The sequence below is a fragment of the Trichosurus vulpecula genome, chromosome 3 (assembly GCF_011100635.1).
Source record: "Trichosurus vulpecula isolate mTriVul1 chromosome 3, mTriVul1.pri, whole genome shotgun sequence".
Lineage (NCBI taxonomy): Eukaryota > Metazoa > Chordata > Mammalia > Diprotodontia > Phalangeridae > Trichosurus > Trichosurus vulpecula.
This window is the reverse complement of record NC_050575.1, coordinates 42,301,261-42,323,588: the sequence shown is the minus strand read 5'-3', so window position 1 is coordinate 42,323,588 and position 22,328 is coordinate 42,301,261. Positions and strand designations below refer to the sequence as shown.

At 36.9% G+C, this 22,328-nt stretch overlaps 1 protein-coding gene and 1 pseudogene across 1 annotated transcript in view; both read left to right on the top strand.

Moving 5' to 3' along the window:
- The window catches only part of NID2 (nidogen 2), a 143,038-nt gene that overhangs the window by 14,510 nt on the left and 106,200 nt on the right, over window positions 1–22,328 (top strand). Inside the window, exon 3 of the mRNA XM_036750336.1 lies at window positions 20,565–20,797. Within this exon, the coding sequence (XP_036606231.1) occupies window positions 20,565–20,797 (233 nt within the window). The remainder of the gene's footprint in view (window positions 1–20,564; window positions 20,798–22,328) is intronic.
- Window positions 13,674–15,759, top strand: LOC118841132 (annotated as a pseudogene).

Here is a 22,328-nt window from a genome sequence, read left to right as displayed (position 1 = left end):
AGATATCCTTGTAGAAATTGGGTAAAAGTATATTGTCAACCCTGCCACGTGACAGCAAACTGGTCTCATCGTTTGGAGTCTATTGGGATCATAAAGAAAGCATTGGCCAAATCAATAACTGTGTACCAAGTTCCATCATATTTCTGGATTCTTTCTATTAAGATAACAGTATCTGGAACAGTAGCATACAAGGGAAGAGTCACTTTATTCAATTGTCTATAATCCACGGTCATTCTCCATGTTCCATCTGACTCTCATACTGGCCATACAGGATTATTCCATCGAGTGGTTGTAGGGACTAACACTCCTGCTTCAACATATTCCTTTATACTATTGGCAATTTCGTCTTGCCCACCTGACCCATGATACTGCTTCAAAGTAATTACTTTAGAAGGCTCAGGTAAAGTGATTGGGTCCATTTTTACTTTTCCCACTAAAACTATATTAACTCCTGTCTTCCTTACCGCAGATTTGATATCTCCCATCAGGCAAATTCAGAGTCATACCTTTCAATATTTCTAGTCTGATGATGTATTCAAGAATAGATACAATGAACATGGTATATTCTTTCTTAGGCAATTGTCCAATTATCATCATCAGTTTTCACTTGTTTGGCTGATATTTCAGCCCCTCCTAGTACTGTTATGGTAATAGGAGTTCCATGCTTAAATTTATCAGGGTTTCCACAAATCAAGGTGGCCTCTGGCCCAGTGTCTGTCAGTACCCTAGTTATAGTACTTGATCAATTTTTCCAATATTTATTTAGATTAATATAGAGTCTGTAATCCCATCTGTGTGTTTCTTTAATCTGAGCTGGGGCTCGGCCTATTCCCTAGTCTCCTTGAAGGTGTGACTCACTTGGATACAAGGGTTCAAGATCTGTAGGATTTGTAGGGGCAGTTCTTACTTCTCTGTTTCTTTTGCTAGTAAGTCCCTTATCTTGGCACATTTTTAATAGCTCATTAGTTGGAATGCCATCTATTCTTCTAAAATCTACCCCTGCTTCAATAGAGCAGTAAACATTTCTTTTCTTATCATTTTATTCTGATGTTGAATCCGTTGAATATTTACCCTTCTCACTCGAGGAAATTTATTTTTCCCTAGTCTCCTAAGTCACTTAACTATGAAATCTTATCCAGCACCTCTGAAAGAGGGTTTCCTACTTCTGCAATTAGCAGAGTCAGGATTACTTGTTTATAAGTGGGGAGTTTTAACTATCAAATTCCTATGAGAGACTCCCAAAGGAGTTTCATAATAAACCTCAGCATTCCTTATCATAATAGCAGTCTTCACTATCTCCTCCTTTAACTTTCTCATACATTCCCTTATTGAATGCCAGGGTCTATGTGCAGTAGGCCACATAGCATCAGCATTACAGCCTGCAGCAGCCAAAGCCCAACAAATTGGTTGTTTGGTTACCCCTTTGCAAATTATAATCCCTAAAAACTTGCTGTACAAAAGAATTCTGATGAATACTTATGAACCTCATACAATCCGCAGTATATGACAGACACTCCTGTGGTCCCTTCATTACTGATTCTCACCAACCAAGATATTAATAATTCTCTCATTCTCTGGGTGAATCTATTCAAGATATATTTGATTTCCTACTGTTTAAAATCTTCTAAAACCTTCCTGAACACAATCTTATTATCCTGCATTTCTTGCCTCCATCACTGTTTGGGGCGCACTTCTGGTTGAGAAGTCTGGTATGATACTGTAACATTCTGTGGCTCAGGAGTAGCATCATACCACAAAGTATCATCTCTTGCCTCGACCAGGTTGAGTCTAGCAGCCAGTCTGATTACCCTGGTAACAGGGGGAGAGACTCTAGACAGGAAGATACAATGCCAGAAGCTGAGGCAAGAGATGATACTTTGTGGTATGTTTCCAGAATCTAATAACTTTACTGTAAATTCAGCTAGAAGGCAGAGGGAGTCAAGGAGGTCAAGAGTTCATCTCAGCTTATTAGATTCTGGAAACAACAATCTGTTGTTCTACCACCTGAGATTCCCCATCTTGCTGTGGTATAGGAGAAGTATTTTCATTTGAGTTAGCAGATGTTTCAATAACTGTCTTGAGTCTGAGTTCTCTCTCATAATAGTCTGTCCCTGGTTTCATATATAATACAATAGGCTATGAGTAAAATCCAGCCTTGTCTAGAAATTGCTGTTCGCATTTCCTTTCCTGGCTCAACAGTAACTTCTCTCAGACATCGTTCCAAATCTCTAGGTCCTCCTCTCTGCAGCTTCTGTTTCCAGTCCTCACACAAACCAGTGCCTTGAGACCATTCCCTTGCTAGTGAGGAATAAGTTACATCATCCCCTACTAGGATAACCATTTCTTCCTCTAAAGCCCTTCTACCTCTAAATAGAGACCATAGACCTTGCGATCCTATTTATGATGCCAAATGTAATGCAGTAATAACAAGGTAGTTTGAGATCTAATTTTGCTGGTCCACCTTCCTTCACATTTTTTTCATTGAGTCCCTTAATAGTCAACCTTTTGTTCCTCCACATGAATTTCATTATTATGATTTTTAGTTCAGTAAAGTAATTCACAGTTTTGATTGGTTAAGTAATATTAACGTTTTAATTTTATTATTTTGGCCTACCATAAGAAATTAACATTTCTCCAATAATGTAGATCTGTCTCTGTGTTAAATGTGCTTTGCAATTATGTTCATACAGTCTTCTGTTTCTTGGCAGGTAGACTCACAAGTATTTTATTCTGTTTACAATTATTTTAAATGTAATTTATCTTTCTGCCTCTTTTTTATTATTAATGCATAGAAATGCTGGTGATTTGTGTAAGTTTATTTTAATCCTTCAATGTTAAGTTGTTAATAGTTTTTTTTCTGACTTTATTTAGTACTTTATTTTCCCACAGTTACATGCAAAAACAATTTTTAACATTCATTTGAAAAACTTTGAGTTCCAAATTCTCTCCCTTCCTCCCACCCCACCACCATCCCCTCACTGAGAAGGCAAGAAATTCAATAAAGATTATACATGTGTAGTCATGCAAAACATTTCTGTATTAGTCATATTGTGAAAGAAAGCATAGACAAAAATAAGCCTCAAGAAAAATAAAGTAAAAAAAAGTAAGCTTCAATCCATATTTAGACACCATAAGTTCTTTCTCTGGGGATGGATAGCATTTTTTATCGTATCAGAGTTGTCTTGGATCACTGTATTGCTGAGAACAGTAAAGTCATTCACAGCTGATCATCTTACTGTTCTTCCTTTGTACATAGTACATTTCACTTTGCATCAGCCTGCCAGTCTTTCCAGGTTTTTCTGAGAGCATCCTGCTCATCATTGCTTGTAGTACATAGTATTCCATCATAATTACATACCACAGCTTGTTCAGCCATTTCCCAATTGATGGACATCCCCTCAATTATCAATTCTTTGCCCCCAGAAAAGAACTGCTATAAATATTTTTGTACATAGAGGTCCTTTTCCTTTTTGTTTTTGTTTTTATCACTTTTGGGATACAGACCTAATAGTGGTATTGCTAGGTCAAAGGGTATACATGGTTTTATAATCCTTTGAGTATAGTTCTAAATTGTTCTACATAATGGCTGAATCAGTTCACAGTTCACTAAAATGTCTCATTTTCCCCATATTCCCTCCAACATTCATAATTTTCCTTTTCTGTCCTATTAGCCAATATGATAGGTATGAGGTAGTCCCTTAGAATAGTTTTAATTTGACTTTCTCCAATCAATAGTGAGTTAGAGTATTTTTTTCATATGGCTATAGATAGCTTTTATCACTTTATCTGAAAACTTCATATCTTTTATCATTTATCATTTGGGGAATGGTTCATATTTTTATAAATTTGACTCAATTCTCTACACATTTGAGAAATAGGTCACTTATCAGAGAAACTTTCTTCAAAAGTATTTTACTATTATATTATATATATAGCATTTATAGTACATATATATGTAGCAATATATATATGTGTGTATATATATATATACTATTAACTAAATAGTTACTATTGCTAATAGTATTTCCCTCCATTCTGTTTCTTCCCCCCATTTATTCTATTCTCTCTCTCCTTTCACTCTGTCCCTCCTCAAAAGTGTTTTGCTTTTGAGTATCCCCTCCCCCAACCTATCCTTGCTTCTATCACCTTGCCCCATTCTCTTGTCCCCTTCCATACCTACTTTCTGTACGGTAAGATAGATTTCTATACTCAGTTGAGTGTGTGTGTTATTCCTTCTTTGAGCCAATCCTGATAAGAGTAAGGTTCACTCACTTCCCCCCTCTTCCCCACCACTGTAAAAGGTTTTTCTTCACTCTTTTATGTGAGGTAATTTACCCCATTCTACCTCTCCTTCTCCCTTTACCTCAGGACATTCCTCTCTCATCCTTTAATTTTAGTTTTTTAGATATCATCCCTTCGTATTCAATGCACATCTGTGCCCTGTGTCTATATATACTCTTCCAATTGCCCTAATAATGAGAAAGGTTTTATGAGTTATGAGTTACCTTCTCATGTAGGAATGTAAACTGTTTAACCTTACTATGTACCGTATGATATCCCTTTTCTGTTTACCTTTTTATGGTTTTCTTGAGTTTTGCATTTGAAAATCAAATTTTCTTTTCAGCCTGGTCTTTTCATCAAGAATGCTTGAAAGTCCTCGTTTCACTGAATATATATTTTTACCCCTGAAGTTTTGCTGGGTAGGTGATAATTATTTGTAATCCTACTTCCTTTGCCCTCCAGAATGTCATAGTCCAAGCTCTGTAATCCTTTAATTTAATAGCTGCTAAATCTTGTGTTATCCTGACTGTAGCTCCACAATACTTGAGGTGTTTCTTTCTGGCTGCTTGCAATATTTTATCCTTGACCTGAGAGCTCTGGAATTTGTCTATAATATTCCTGGGAGTTTTCATTTTGGGATTACTCTGAGGAGGTGATTGGTGGATTCTTTCCATTTTTATTTCATCCTCTGGTTCTAGAATATCAAGGCAGTTTTGCTTGATAATTTCTTGAAATCTGATGTCTAGGCTCTTTTTTTATTGTAGCTTTCAGGTAGTCCAAAAATTCTTAAATTATCTCTCCTGGATCTATTTTCCAGGTCAGTTGTTTTTCCAGTGAAGTAGTTCATATTGTCTTCTACTTTTTTTATTCTTTTGGTTTTGTTTTATTGTTTTTGGATTGCTCATAAAGTCATTAACTTTTATTTGCTCAGTTCTTTTTTTAAGGAATTATGTTCTTCAGTGAATTTTTGTGCCACTTTTTCCATTTGGCTAGTTCTGCTTTTTAAGTCATTCTTCTCATCGGATTTTTGTACATCTTTTACTGTTTGGCCTATTCTGTTCTGTAAGTTGTTATTTTCTCCAGTATTTTTTCTATCTGCATTACCAAACTGTTGACTCTTTTTCCATGATTTTCTTGCATCACTCTCATTTCTCTTCACAAGTTTTTCTCTATTTTTCCAAATATTTAGATCTGACTTTATTTGTGTGCAAAGTGTTTGGTAATTGTGTTCATATTGTTCCTGGGTTTGTTTTGGCAGGTAGACTCCCAAATGTTTTATAATGTCTACAGTAACTTTAAATGGAATTTTTTTCTATCTCAGTATTAGGCTTTGTTAATAATATATAGAAATGCTGATGATTTGTGTGGGTTTATTTTATATCCTGCAACTTTGCTAAATTTATTATTCCAAGTAATTTTTACTTGATTCTCTAAGTATATCATCATATCATCTGCAAAGAGTGATAGCTTTGTTTCTTCTTTGCCTATTCTCATTCCTTCAATTTATTTTTCTTCTCTTCTTGCTTAAGCTAACATTTCTAGTACAATATTGAATAACAGTGGTGATAATGGACATCCTTGTTTCACTCCCAATCTTATTGGAAATGCTTCTGGTTTATCTCCATTACTTATAATGCTTGCTCATGGTTTTGGATAGATGCTACTTATCATTTTAAGGAAGATTCCATTTATTCCTATTTTCTCTAGTGTTTTTAACAGGACTGGGTATTGTATTTTGTCAAAAACTTTTCCTGCATCTATTGAGATAATAATATAATTTCTCTTAGTTTTGTTGTAGATATGGTCAGTTATGCTGATAGTTTTCTTAATATTGAACCAGCCCTGCATTGCTGGTATAAACTCTCCCTGGTCATAGTGTGTTATCCTTGAGATAAGTTGATGTAATAGTTTTCCTAATATTTTATTTAAAATTTTTGCATCTATGTTCATTAGGGAAATTGGTCTATAATCCTTTTTATCTGTTTTGGCTCTTCCCAGTTTAGGTATCAGCACCATATTTGTAACATAAAAAATTTCTTAGGACTCCATCTCCTATTTTTCCAAATTGTTTATATAGTATTGGAATTAATTGTTCTTTGAATGCTTGATAGATTCACTTCTACATCCATCTGTGCCAGGAGATTGTTTCTTAAGGAGTTCATCGATGGCCTGTTTGATTTATTTTTCTGAGAAGGAGTTATTTAAGTATTTTATTTCCTCTTCTGTTAATCTATGCAATTTATATTTTTTTGTAAATATTCATCCATTCTACTAAGATTATCAAACTTATTGGCATAGAGTTGGGCAAAATAGCACCTAATTATTGTTTTAATTTCATCTTCATTGGTGGTGAATGAACCCTTTTCAATTTTGATACTGATAATTTGGTTTTCTTTTTTCTTTTTTTTTTAATAAAATTAACCACAGGTTTTTTTATTTTATTATTTTTTTTTCATAAAACCAGCTCTGGGTTTTATTTATTATATAGGTTTTTAATTTCAATTTTATTAATCTGTCCTTTGGTTTTCTGAATTTCTAATTTGGTATTTAATGGGGGACTTCTAATTTGTTCTTTTTCTAGCTTTTTTGTTGCATTCCCAATTCATTAATCTCCTCTTTATTTTATTTATGTAACCATTTAGAGTTATTAAACTTTCTGTAAGAATTGCTTTGGCTACATCCCATAAGTTTTGGTAAGTTTTCTCATTATTGTCATTCTCTTGGATAAAGTTATTGATTGTTTATATGATTTGTTGCTTGACCCACTCACTCTTTAGGATTAGATTATTTAGTTTCCAATTGATTTCTAGTTTATCTTTCCATGGCCCTTTATTTCATATTATTTGTATTGTATCATGATCTGAAAAGGATGGATTTAATATTTCTGCCTTTCTGCTTTGGATTGTGAGCTTTTTGTGCCCTAATACATGGTCAGTTTTTGTGTAGGTGCCATATACTGCCAAGAAAAATGTATATTCCTTTCTATCTCCATTCATTTTTCTCCAAAGGTCAACCATATCTAACTTTTCTAAAATTTTATTCATCTCCTTAACTTCTTTCTTGTTTATTTTGTGGTTAGATTTATCTAGTTTTGAGAGAGGGAGGTTGAGGTCCCCCACTAGTATAATTTTGTTGTCTATTTCTTCCTGTAACTCCCTTAGCTTCCCCTCTAAGAATCTGGATGCTATGCCACTTGGTGCACATATGTTTAATATTGATATTACTTCATTATCTATGGTGCCTTTTAGCATGATGTAGTTTCCTTCCTTATCTCTTTTATTAGATCTATTTTTGCTTTTGCTTTTGCTTTGTCTCAGATCAGAATTATTACCACTGCTTTTTTTACTTCGGCTTTGTGTATATCCCTCTGCTTCAAATGTGTTTTTTGTAAACAACATATTGTAAGATTATGGTTTTTAATTCACTTTGCTATCTGCTTCCATCTTATGGGAGAGTTCATTCCATTCACACTCATAGTTATGATTACTATCTGTGTCTTTCTCTCCATCCTATTTCCCTCCTGTTTATGCTTTTTGCTCTCCTTTCTCCCTTTCCCTCCTCACTAGAGTTTTGTTTTAAGCCACCACCACCCTCAATCTGCCTTCCCTTCTATCATCCCCCTCCTTTTTCCTCCCCTTTTCCCTTACTACTTCTTCCCTCCCTCCTATCGACCCCTTCCCTTTTCTTTCCCCTTTCCCCTCTTACTTCCTGTAGGGTAAGTTAGGTTTCTATACCTAACTGATTATGTTATTCCCTCTTTGAGCCAAATCTGATGACAGTAAGTTTCAAACAATGCTCATCTCCCTCCTTTCTTTTCCTCTACTGTAATAGACCTTTGTGCCTCTTCGTGTGATATAATTTATAGTTTTCTGCCTCTTCCTTTCCTCTTCTCCCAGTACAATCCCTTTTTACCACTTCAGTAGATTTTTTATTATCACATCAAAGTCAACTTATACCCACACCCTCTGTCTATGTATGCCCCTTCTAAATGTCATAATAAAGTACAGTTCTCAAGATATCGTCTTCCCTTGTAGGGATGTAAGTAGTTTGCCCTTGTTAATAACAGGTTGTTGTCTTTTTCTTTCCTGTTTACCTTTTTATTCTCTCTTGAGACTTGCATTTGAAGATCAAATTTTCTGTTGAGCTCTGGTCTTTTCATCAGGAAGGTTTGAAAGTCCTCTATTTCATTTAATGTCTATTTCACTGGGTAGTTGATCCTTGGTTGTAATCCAAGTTCCTTTGCCTTATGGAATATCTTTTCTAAGCCCTGATCCTTTAATGTAGAAGCTGCAAGGTCCTTCATAATCCTGACTGTGGTTTAATGATATTTAAATGGTTTCCTTCTGGCTGTTTGCAGTATTTTCTCTTCGACCTGATAATTTTGGAATTTGACTACAATATTCCTTGGCTTTTTCAATTTGGGATCTCAGGAGGTGATTGGTGGATTCTTTCAATGACATTATACCTTCTGGTTCTAGGGCCTTGAGGCAGTTTTCTTTGATGATTTCTTGAAACCTGCTGGCCAGGCTCTTTTTTTCATCATGACTTTCAGGTAGACTGACAATTTTTAAATTATCTCTCCTGCATCTGTTTTCAGGTCAGTTTTTTTTCCAATGAGGCATTTTATGTCTTCTTCTACTTTTTCATTCTTTTTATTAACTGATTCTTGATGTCTCATAGAGTCATTAGATTCCAGTTGCCCAGTTCTAATTTGTAGTGAATTGTTTTCTTCAGTTAGCTTTTGTATCTCCTTTTCCATTTGGACAACTCTACTTTTTTCAGGAGTTGTTTTCTTTAGTCATTTTTTGTCCTTCCTTTTCCAAGCTATTTACTCTGTCTTGCATACCTTTCATTTCTTTTACCAATTTTTCTTCTACCTCTCTTATTTGATTTTTCAAATCCTTCTTGAGCTCTTCCAAGGCTTTTTGGGATTGAGACCAGTTCATATTACCCTTTGAGGTTTCAGATGTTGGTATATTGACAATGTTGTTTCCTTCTGAATTTGTGCCTTGATCTTCCCTGTACCTATCATAAGAATCTGTGGTTATCATCCCTTTCTGCTTTTTGTTCCTGATATTTGCCTGTTTCCTGACTTTTAAAGTTGAGCTCTTCTGCTGGAGTGCAGAGGGCACTGACCCAAGCTTCTTGTGCTGGGAATCTGGCACCTGGTCACTGGTTTTGTGTCCTGGGACCTCAGGTGCTAGCAGCTTGAGGCTCTGGGGGTATGGCAGCTTACCTGGTGCTGAGCTAGAGTCACCAACACTGAAGCTCTAGGCTGGGGGGAGAAGGTCTGGCCCCCAAAGGATGCCTGATCTCCTGTGCTGCTTTGAAGCACTGGAAGGGGGAGAGGGTGAAGCCAAACTGGTGGAGTAAGAGCAGGGACTTGCTTCAGTTCTCTCTCAAATCCCTCCAAACACCTGTAAAAAATGACTCTAAACAAATTCTAGAGCTACAGAACCCACGAAATGATAGAGTGAAACAAGTCGTCAGGCCTACACGGCCTGGATGGTCACTGGGAAGGGTCTATTGCACTAGGCTGGGAGTGGAGTGCAGCCCAGCATGGGCCACACCAGTACCCACCAGGCTGGAGCATACTGGGTGGAGCAGGCCTCAGGGCACTGAATCACTGAGCTGTAGCAGTTTCCAGACTTCTCAGCCCACAAATGCCAAAAACAACTGAGCAGGTCAGTGGGAAAACTCTGTTGGACCTCGGTGATAAAAAGGCACAGTCCAGCCCCAGCTCTGGAGAGGTAGAGGTGGCTGCAGCAGAGGCAGTAGCAGCAGTGGTAGCAGCTGCTTCCAGAGCTCCAGGCCTCCAGGTGGTGGGGGAATCAAGTGGCTGATGAGAGTGGGAGTGCAGGGATCTCTTTGCTGGACCTGAAGCAAGATTCTCTTGCTTTGCCCTTCTTGGATCTGGGTCATAGTCTTAGGTGGCAGTCCTGGGATGAGGAGGAATGCTGGTGTGGCAGAGCTTCTGATGTCTGTGGAGAGGGAGCCATCCTAACAGTTCCGAGGTAGAAAAGAGTGCTTGAGGTCACTCACAGACCAGAGAACAGGCCAGGAGAGGAGTAAACACCTCTCCTTGGATCATACCACTTCAGAAGAACTGAAAATTTACAGGTGAAAAATTTACAGCTCAGAAAACATCTGTCCACAACCCTAGAAGCTTGGATCAGAGCACTCTGCACTCTAGAAGGAGAGTCATACCTTGACAAAGAGCTCAAAAGTCAAGTAATTGTCTGAGAAGGTGAGCAGACAGCATAAAAAAACTCAGACTATAGAATCTTACCTTAGTGACAAAGAAGATAAAAACATACAGTCAGAAAAAGACAATGAAGTCAAAGATCCTACATTAAAAGCCTCCAAGAAAAATATGAATTGGTTGCAGGCCATGAAAGAGCTCAAAAAGGATTTTGAAAATCAGGTAAGAGAAGTAGAGGAAAAATTGGGAAAAGAAATGAGAGGGATGCAAAAAAAATCATGAAAAACAAACCAACAGCTTGCTAAAGGAGACCCAAAATATATAAAAAAAATAGTACCTTAAAAATAGACTAACCCAAATGGCAAAAGAGGTCCAAAAAGCCGATGAGGAGAAGGATGCTTTAAAAAGCAGAATTGGTCAAATGGAAAAGGAGGTCCAAAAGATCACTGAAGAAAAAAATTCCTTAAAAATTAGAATGGAGCAAATGGATGCTAATAACTTTATGAGAAATCAAGAAATTATAAAATAGAACCCAAAGAATGAAAAAATGGAAGACCGTGAAATATCTTATTGGAAAAACTACTGAATGAATGATTGAGGAGAGATAATTTAAAAATTATTGTGCTACCTGAAAGCTGTGATCAAAAAAAAAAGAACCTAGACATCATCTTTCAAGAAATTATCAAGGAAAACTATCCTGATATTCTAGAACCACAGGGTAAAATAGAAATGGAAAGAATCTACCAATCACCTCTTGAAAAAGATCCCCAAAGGAAAACTCCTAGAAATATCGTAGCCAAATGCCAGAGTTCCCAGGTCAAGGAGAAAATATTGCAAGCAGCTAGAAAGAAACAATTTGAGTACTGTGGAAACACAATGAGGATAACACAAGATCTAACAGCTTCTATGTTAAGGGATTGAAAGGCTTTGAATATGACATTCCAGAGGTCAAAGGAAATAGGATTAAAACCAAGAATCACCTTCCCAGCAAAATTGAGTATAATACTTCAGGGGAAAAATGGATTTTCAATGAAAAAGAGGACTTTCAAGCATTTTGATGAAAAGACCAGAGCTTAATAGAAAATTTGGCTTTCAAATACAAGAATCAAGAGAACCTTGAAAAAGTAAACAGGAAAAAGAAATCATAAGAGACTTGTTAAAGTTGAACTGTTCACATTTCTACATGGAAAGATGATATTTGTAACTCATGAGACCTTTCTCAGTATTAGGGTAGTTGAAGGGAATATACATGCATACATACATACATATATATGTATATATGTGTATGTATATATATGTATGTGTGTGTATATATACATATACATATATATATAGATATATATAGACAAGGGCACAGGGTGAGGTGAATATGAAGTGATGATATCTAAAAAATAAAATTAAGGGGTGAGAGAGGAATATATTGGGAGAAGGAGAAAGGGAAAGATAAAATGGGGTAAATTATCTCATATAAAAGAGTCAAGAAAAAACTGTTATAATGGAAGGAAAGGGGGGAGGTGAAAGGGAATGAGTGAACCTTACTCTCATTGGATTTGGCTTAAAGAGGGAATAACATACACACTCAGTTGGGTACAGAAACCTATCTTACTCTACAGGAAAGTAGGGGGGAAGGGGATAAGAGAGGGGGATGATAGAAGGGAGCAAATTGGGGGAGGGGGTAGTCAGAAGCAAACACTTTTGAAAAAGGACAGTGTCAAAGGAGAAAAATAAATGTGGGATGGGATAGGATGGAGGGAAATACATGTCAGTCTTTCACAACATGACTATTTTGGAAGTGTTTTGCATAATAATACATGTATAACCTATATTGAATTGCTTGCCTTCTCAAGGAGAAGTGTATGGGGAAGGAAGAAGGGAGAGAATTTGGAACTCATAGTTCTAAAAACAAATGTTAAAAATTGTTTTTACATGCAACTGGGAAATAAGGTATACAGGTAATGGGGTGTAGAAATCTATCTTGCCCCACAAGAAAGTAAGGGGGTAGGGGGCAAGGGGAGGAGTGGGGTGATAGAAGAGAGGGAAGACTGGGGAAAAGGGCAATAGGAATACATGCCATCTCGGGCTAAGAGGGAGGAGAAAGATGGGGAGAAAATTTGTAACTCAAAATTTTATGGAAATGAATGTGAACACTAAAAATAAATTAATAATTGAAAAAAAAGAAACACTTGAAGACTTGACCACAGGAGGATGCCTGCCTGGAGCTGTGCCTCCTGGACCTGTGCTTCCTGGACTTGTACTGAAATATTGGGAGGTTTGGCTGCTGAAGAATGCCTGCCCCCAACATACGTGGTGGTTTTCTGAGCTGGAGTCTATAGGTTCTCCTGCCTGTGCCAAGACCCTGGGGGGAAAGGGAAAGTGGGGAGGGGATGATGCCCTGATGTTGGCACTTGCCTGCTCCACTACCCTGGGGCTCAGGATCTCTCCCCGGTTTGCTGAGGTGTGGCTTGCTGCTGGCTTGCTGAGATGCCTTTTGTCCTGTCACGAGAATGAGAGGGACCTTTCTTGTTAATCTCCCAAGCTTCCCAGGCTACAAGACTGCTGCATGTTGTCTTTCTTCTGGCTGTGGTGTTCCAGAGCTTTTCCTATTTTCTGGGCTTTCAGAGGTTGATAAAGGAGAGTGAGATCAACATACTTCTTACTCTGCCATCTTGACTCCCAGAAGTACCCTTAGCCTATTTCTTGACTTTTAACTCCATGCTAAAGTGGGACTCTGCTTCTGGAGTGAAGGGGGTACTGTTCCAAGCTTCAGGGATTCTGTGTAGCTGTTTTCAGAGATACTTCTAGGGATCTGTCAGTTTTCACTTCTTCCAAGGTGGTATGATCTAAGAAGAGGTGGGGTTACTACTCTCTTGATCTGTTAATGACCATAAGCACTCTTTGCTGCCCTGGAACTGTGAAGAGGGTTCCTGTTCCACTGTGGCTGCAAGCTCTGGTGTGCCTGTGCTCCTCCTTGCCCTGGGACTGCCTCCCAGGACTGTGACCTGTATCCGAGTATGGACAAAGCAACAGAGTTCTGCCTCAGTGCTAGCAAAGAGACCCCTGTGATCGTCTGTCTGACCACTTGTTCGACCACCTTCCCATCTGTGGACTCAGAGCTCCTGAAGCAGCTGCTGCTGCTGCTGCTGATTTGGTGGTTCCCATGGCCTGCTCTGGGTTTGCTGGGGCTGGGTCCATGCTGGTGCGTCCTTTGCTGGACTGTGCTTTACTCTCACCCAGGTGCAACATACCTTTCCTCCTGACCTTCTAAGTTGTCTTTGGCTGGAAAATTATTTCACTCCATCCTTTTATCAGTTTTGCTTCTCCAAGAATTGTTTTTTGGCATTATTTAAAGGTGTTTGGAGGGGTTTAGGGGAGAGCTCAGGGGAGTTGCTGCCTCTTCTTTGCCCTCTTGGTTCCACACTCAGGTTCTTAATTGTTTTGAATAATTTTTTATTCTCTAGGGTTCCCTAATTATAGCATCATGTCATCTGCAAAAAGTGATCATTGGTTCCACATAGCCTATCTTGTTCCATCAATTTTTTCTTGTCTTCTTTCTGTAACTAATATTTCTAGTATAATGTTAAATAATAATGGTGATAATGACATCCTTGCTTCACCCCCGATCTTATTAGAAAGGCTTCTAATTTACTTCCATTATCAATGTTTAATTAAGTTTTAGATAGATCTTACCATTTTAAGAAAAGTTCTATTTATTCCTATGATTTCTATTGTTTATTCTAGGAATGGGGTGTTGCATTATGTTGAAAGCTTTTTCTGCATCTATTCATATAATCATATGGTATTTATTGCTTTGTTATTGATATGGTTAATTATGCTAACAGTTTTCTTAATATTGTACCGTTCCTTTATTGCATAGTGTATAATCTTTGTGATAAATTACTAGAATCTCCTTGCCAATGTTTTATTTTAAATTTTTTGCATGAATATTTATTAAAAAAAATTGACCTGGGGTGCTCCCAATGAGCTCTAGCTTTTCCCATCTCCCTCCTTGGACCAGAGCCAAGCAGTTTAAAGAAACAGTGCTGGGAGAACTGGGGGCACCAATTCTCTTTCACGGGAGGTGAGTGGGCAAAGGGACTTGCGACCTCTCAGTGACTTTTGACCCCAGGACGGCCTCTTTTCTCCCTCCTGCCGTGTTAAGATGGCGATGTCCAGGGTCTACTGGAGACTCATCTCTCTCTCTCTCTGGGTGATGCAGCCCGTTCCCCTGGGACCCTTCTCCCTGCAGCTGCAGCCTGGGTGCCCAAGCCCAGCCTGGGAGCCTCCTAGACCTTCCAGGCTCCGTATCTCCCCAAAGCTAGATGTGAAGAGCACATTTGGTGGCCAAGACAAAGGTGGTTAATGAGAAGTATAATCACTTCTTGGAGAGTTGCTTTCCCCCATGTGTATTCAGCCTTTGTGAAAGATAAAAACCAGGCAAGAATGAAAGTCACTGGGACCAGTTCTTAGGCCATGGCAAAGGGATTTCAAGTGCTTTTGGCTGATGCAAAAAAGGCTAGAAGAATAAAGGCATTTATATCCCAGAAAAAATTAATGTTTCATCAGCTTTCATACAGGGACATGAAACATTTGAGACAGTTTTGACAAGATGTCACCAAATGTCTTTTCCTGGGCATCATTTCCACCCCAATTGCCTGGTCTTCCTGCTGATGTACTTGTCCCCTGGGCAACTGCTGTTCCAGCATTTCTGGACCTCAAAGCAGCAGCTGGAATTCTTGGACAACTACCATGCTCAATGAAAGCAGTCCCATCCAATGATTCTCAATTGCTTGGAAAAAGCCATCCCTTTGCTCTCAAATACGACTCTCCAGTGGCATTTTACACAGCTGTGCACCAAGGTTCAGAATGGTGCTCATCCAGGTATAAATGATCTGCTGTTTTTGAAGAAATGTTTTTCTGTCTATCCCCTGGACATGACTTATCTTCCTGTTCCACACATGAAAGCCTTGAGCCAGGCCATGCTTCTCACACCTTGCCTACCCTCTGTTTTCCTGAGATACCATCTGAATAAACACACCACTTTCCTTCACCAGCTAGACAAAGCTTTGAAAAGATGAGATCAGCCTTCTGACTGCTCAGGAAGTAAAATTGGTTTGCTATCTCCCCGGTGTGGATTCCACCCACCTTGTTGAAGACTGGTTCCAAATTCATCTGGAAGAATGGCCACAGCTTTCCTGTAGCCTAAAATTGCTGAGATGTCCCTCTTCATGCATGCCATGGTCTTACTGTCCGCCAACTACTCTGAGACAAGGAATTGAGGGAACTGCTAGAAAGGCTGAGTCTGTCCTCTACCCTTTCTGGATATGCAGCCTGAGACCACAGTACTCAGCAGCCACAAACCCATGAGAGGAACGAACGCTGCAGGTCTGGAGCAGTGTGGTTGCCGAAGTAGGAGGAAGTGCTATCATTTCCCTTCCAGCTGGAACCAAAAGAGTCCATTCACATAGTTGAGTCTTGTGGGGTCCATCCTAACATGATTAGCTTATCAGGTAGCAGCCCTGTGCACTGGAGCCCTGTTGGTGATTGTAATTGAGTTCAGGTCCTAGGAAGACACAACCAGTTTCATATTTATTAAGGCCTTATCTGCTGCTATGTTCTTTCTGGCTGGTTTTTCACTGAATGCTTGGACTGGGTGGGAAACAAAGCTACTTAAACTTAAGCACTTAACACCCCAGAATATTCTTCTTCTGCTTTCTAAAGTTGCCAGAGAAGAACACTCTTTTTCCTTACCCCTTTCTAAGTTTGTCCCCTTCCAGTAACTACTAAAAAAAGAGGAAGTCTTTTCCTTTTGTAAAAAGTGTCTTCCCTGTCCTTCCTTCTTCCCTTATACATTTACACTTTCACCTACCTTGTCTTAGTTTCTGGGCTACAGCCCCTGTGGATCTTAAGATTCCTGGCTCCTTCCACTGTATTGTCGATACCCACCTATCACTGTCACAGTGGCTATGGTGTTTGGGCCATGGATAACACTAAGAAAATACCAGTTAGTGCCTGGTTCAGTGAATCCATCCATGGGAAGGTCTGTACCAAAGGTACAGTGAATTTGGTTTGGTTTTCTATATGTACATGTCAGTGATTTGTAAATTACTGTAAATGCATGAACCAACATGTTCAACCACAAGAAAAGATTTAAACTAATGGCTACAAATCAAAAAAAAAAAAAAGAAAGAAATTGGCCTAGACTTTTCTATCTCTGTTTTTGTTCTCTCTGGTTTAGGTATCAAAACCACATTTGTACTATAGAAGAAATTTGATGAGACTCTGTCTTTACCTTTTTTTTTTTTCAAACAATCTATATAATGTTGGAATTAATTGTTCTTTAAATGTTTGGTATGATTCACCTTTAAATCCATCAGGTCCTGGATTTTCTCCATTAGGGAGCTCATTTATGGCTTGTTCAATTTCTTTTTCTAAGAGTTATTTAAATATTCTATTTCCTCTTCTGTAAATCTGGGCAGTTTTAATTTTTAAAAAATAATGTTCCATTTAATTTAAGTCATTTATTAGTTTTATTGGCATGTAGTTGGGAAAAATAGCTCCTAATAATTGCTAACATTCATCTTCATTGCTGTCGTATTTACTATTTTCATTATTCACACTGGTAATTTGGTTATCTTTCTTTTTTTAAATCAACTAACCAATGATTTATCTATTTTTTTGCTTTTTTCATAAAATCAGCTCCTAATTTTATTTTTAGTTCAGTTTTTTTACTTTTAACTTAATTAATATCTCCTTTGATTTTCAGAATTTCTAAGTTTGTGTTTAATTGGGGATTTTTAATTTGTTATTTTTCTGGTTTATTCAGTTGCATAACTAATTCGTTCCTTTTCTCTTTTTCAGTATTATTGATATTTAGAGATTTGGAGATACAAATTTTATAGCTCTAAAATTTAGAGATATAAATACAAATTAAAATTTCCCTTAAGTACTACTTTGCATCCCATAAATTTAGGTATGTTTTCATTGTTTTTATTAACTTTAATGAAATTATTTTTTTCTGATTGATTCTTTGATCCATTTAGTCTTTGGGATTCGAATATTTAATTTTTAATTAATTTTTAATCTGTCTTCCAAGGTTCTTTTTATTGTATTATGGTCTCAAAAATATGCATTTACTATTTCCACTTTTCTGCATGTGTTTATAAGATTATTGTGTGCTAACACATGGTCAGTTTTTATGAAGGTGCCATTTACAGCTGAGACAAAGCTATATTCCTTTGTATTTTCTTTCCATTCCATTTTTTCTATTCCATTTATTATTCTCTAGAAGTCTGTCATATCTAAATTTTCTAAAATTCTATTCATCTTCTTAACTTCTTTCTTATTTATTTTATAATTAGATTTGTCTTAGTCTGATAGGGGTAAATTGAAGTCCCTCACTAGTATGGTTTTATTCTCTATTTCCTTCTATAACTCACTTAACTTTTCCTTTGAGAATTTGGATTTTACCATTTGGCACATTTATGTTCAGTATTAATATTAATTTTAATATTATAATTTATTATTAACATTCTTATCAAAATGTAGTTTCTCTAATCAGTTATATTTTTGCTTTTGTTTTATCTGAGATCTTGATTGCAATCTTTTACTTGAAATGAAGCATATTAGATTCTGATCTAATCCCTTATTTAAGCTCTGAATATGCCTTTCTGTTTCAAGTGTGTTTCTTCTAAATAACATATCTTTAAATTCTGACTTCTTATCCATTCTACTATGCTCCTCTGTTTTGTGAGTTTATCCCACTCACATTCATAGTTATGATTGTTAACTGTGCATTTCCATTCTTATTCTCTTCTATTTATCCTCCTTCTCTCTCTCTCTCTCTCTCTCTCTCTCTCATCCTCTCCCTCCTTCCCTCCCTCCCTCCCTTCTTACCTCCCTCTCCCCCCCACCTCAAAATTCAGTTTTGCTTCTGGCACTGCCTCCCTTAATTTACTTTCCCTCTTATTACCCCTTTCCTTTCTAAGATGAATTTCTATACCCAGCTCTGTTTGTGTGTGTGTGTGTGTGGGTGGGTGTGCGTGTGTGTGTGTATTGTTTGAGTGTATTTATTATTCCCTACTTGAACCAGTTCAGAACTTCTGAGAAAACTGGGTGATAATTTGTCATAAACTAGGTTCAGACCAATATCTTGTACTATATATCAAGCTAAACTACAAATGACCTAGATATAGAAATTAACATCATAAAGATACTAGAACAAGGGAAAAAATGCCTTTAACATTATGGACAGGAGAAGAGTTCATGACTACAGAAGTTATAGAGAGGATCATATAAGATAACATGGACAATTTTGATTACATAAAATTAAAATGCTGTTGAACAAATAAATAGTAGTAAAATTTGAAGCAACATGGGTAAATGGGTAAAAATATTTGCAATAAAATTCTTTGATAAAGATTTCATGTCTAAGATACATTAAGGAAATGATTCACATTTATAAGCCTGATTCATATTTATAATCTCCATTAGATAAGATATAAAGAGAGTTTTCAAAAGAAGAAATCAAGCTGTCAACAACAATATGAAAATGATCTAAATTACCAATAGGTAATAAAACAACTTTGAGGTTCTTCCTCATATTTATCAGACTGGCAAAAATGATAAAAAAAAGAAAATAACAGAAATTGGAATTTTTGTAAGAAAACAAGCACACTACTGAACTATTGATAGTGCTGTAAATTGTTCCAGCCATTCTACTAAGTAATTTCAAATTTGTTAAAATGTTCATGTCCTTTAACCTAGTATTTCTGCTTCTATATGCATAAAGAAATCAAAGGAAGAGGAAAGCATCAATATGTTTCTAGGAGCTCTTTTTCTGGTTTCAAAAATAGAAATAAGAAGATATCTTTCTGTTGAAAAAGGGATAAATAATTTTAATTTATAAATGTAATGCAGTATTATTGTGCAACAGAAAGAATGAAATGGATAATTTCAGAGGAATTCTGTGAACTGATTTATGGTTGAATATGAAGGGACGTTATCTAAAAAAAATAAAATCAAATTAAGGGATGAGAGAGGAATATATTGAGAGAGGGAGAAAGGGAGAGATAGAATGGGGTAAATTATCTCACATAAAAGTGGCAAGAAAAAGCAGTACTGTTGGGAGGATAGAGGGGGCAGGTGAAGGGGAATGAGCGAATCTTGCTCTCATCAGATTTAACCTGAGGAGGGAATACCATACACACTCAATTGGGTATCTTACCCCACAGGAAAGAAGGAAGAATGGGATTAAAAGGGGGGATGATAGAAGGGAGGGCAGACAGGGGGAGGAGGTAATTAAAAGCAAACACTTTTGAAAAGGGACAGGGTCAAGGGAGAAAATTCAATAAAGGGGGATAGGATAGGAAGGAGCAAAATATAGTTAGTCTTTTACAACATGAGCATTGCGGACGGGTTTTGCATAATGATATACACATGTGGCCTATGTTGAATTGTTTGTCTTCTTAGGGAGGGTGGGTGGGGAGGGAAGAGGGGAGAGAATTTGGAACTCCAAGTTTTAAAAGCAGATGTTCAAAAAAAAAAGTTTTTCGTGCAACTGGGAAGTAAGATATACAGGCAATGGGGCATAAAAATCTATCTTGCCCTCTAAGAAAGTAAGGGAAAAGGGGTTGGGGGGGTGGAGTGGGGTGACAGAAGGGAGGGTTGACTGGGGAACAGGGCAATCAGAATATATGCCATCTTGGAGTGGGAGGAGGGTAGAAATGGGGAGAAAATTTATAATTCAAACTGTTGTGAAAATTAATGCTGAAAACTAAAAATATTAAATAAATAACAAGAAAAAAAGAAATTGAGGTTTTTGGTTTTTTTAAAGAATTCTCTTCCTTTTTCTTCTCAGGATAAGAGTTAAATTCATTTCTCTCAGGAAATGACATTAAACAGAGTTACAGAGGAAATTACATTTCCAAAATACTATGAGTATTTTAGATTAGAGTAATTTGGATAAATTTGATATAAATAACAACTCTTAATAGAAAAAAAGTCTATACTATTTTACAATTTTCTGGTGTCCATGTTTTTAGGAACGTTTTGTCTCTAACTCATTTTCTATTTTATTTCGCAGATGAACACTTTTCAGGTAGTCTTGGCATTTGATGAGTTTGACACCTACGCTCTCTTTCTTTATCCTACCAATGGCCTTCAGTTCTTTGGAACTCGTCCCAAAGAATCTTATGATATACAGCTTGAACTCCCAGCCAGAGTGGGTTTCAGCCGAGGTAAAGATAACTATCAGAAGAGAGAAGGACCTTATTTTAGTGTAACTAGCACTGAACAATCTGTGAAAAATCTCTCCCAGTAAGTAATAAACATTCACTCAGTTTTTTGTTTTACCTAAATTTTCATGTACTTGAATTTGATGAGCTTTCCAAATCATTAAACAATACCTTTGTTGTATATAAGAAGGGTTAATAACTAGGGAAAAGATTAGGCCTTCAATAACAAAGCTTCTCATTCCAACAGCATGCTTGTTTTCCTTATTAAAGGCCATATATCATTAGTCTCTAGATAGAACTAACTGATATTCATTCATTTTATTTATTTCTGTTACTATCCTACCAAGAATTACAAACAGTCACTTGTATGCAGAGGAGTGCTGTATCACACCCCTGGAGTAAAAGTCAATTGTTAATTTTCATTGAGAGCAAAGGAACCACAAAAATTGGCAAACTACAAATCAGGGCTTGTTTTATTATTTTGTTGGTTGCCTAGTCTTAAGAAAGTGATAATAATGCAGAAAATACAGTGAAAGTGATAATGATGCAGATTAAATTTAAAAGTGTGCCATGTTTCAGAGAGCTGGTTGCTAAATGGGAAATAGGTGCCACAGTAGATAGAGCACCACGCCTGGAGTCAGGAAGACTAGAATCAAAATCTGGGCTCAGACACTTGATAGCTGTGTGACCCCAGGCAATTCATTTAACCTCTGTCTGCCTCAGTTTCTTCATCTGCAAAGTAGGGATATAATAGTATCTGATTTCCAAGATTGAGAGGATCAGTCAGTCAATAAATGTTTATTAAGGGTCTGCTATGTGCCAGGCACTGTGCTAAGTGCTGGATCAACTGAGATAACGATTATAAAGTGCTTTCACACTGCCTGGCACATTGTGAGTGTTACATAAATATTATTTTTACTAAACATCTAAAAGCATATCCCTAGTTGTTTATTTCCTTACATTCTTGCCTCTCTATATTCCTTTTAGCTTTCACGGTCTCTTCAGACATATTTCACAACTTGCCTTCATGCCCTTTTACACACACCCTTTTAATTTCATTCATTTGGGAAGAGATTTCTCTAAATATTCTTCATTTCCCTCAAACAGATCAGAAATTCCAAGTTCAACAATCAGTGGCTCAATCCCAAGTTAAGTCTCATTCGGATCCTTTGATTTAATCACCATTTAATTTAATACCAATCTTAAATATATACATATTCTTTAAATTTGAAATCAATAAAGGAAAGTCTTACTGTCCTTTGAGTGCTACTTATGTAGTCAATTTATGCCCCTTTATTACCTCTAGGTTTGTTTTCTTACTGAGGAAAACAAAATTTTAAATTCCTCTCATTATCAAGTTTTCCAGATGACCTTGCATTTAAGCGCATATTAAAATCAGCACCTCTTACAAGGTGCTGATATATTCTTATATATCACATAAGAGAGAAGAGAGTGGTTTAAATTTAGATGGATAGTAATTTCAACTTTTTGAAATATAGTTAAAATACTGCAAGATGGAATTTCATGGATGTAATACTTTATATATTGTATCAAATTCATTATTCTTACATCTCTAAGATTTTTCTTTTCAATTTCTCTTATTTGTCAACTAT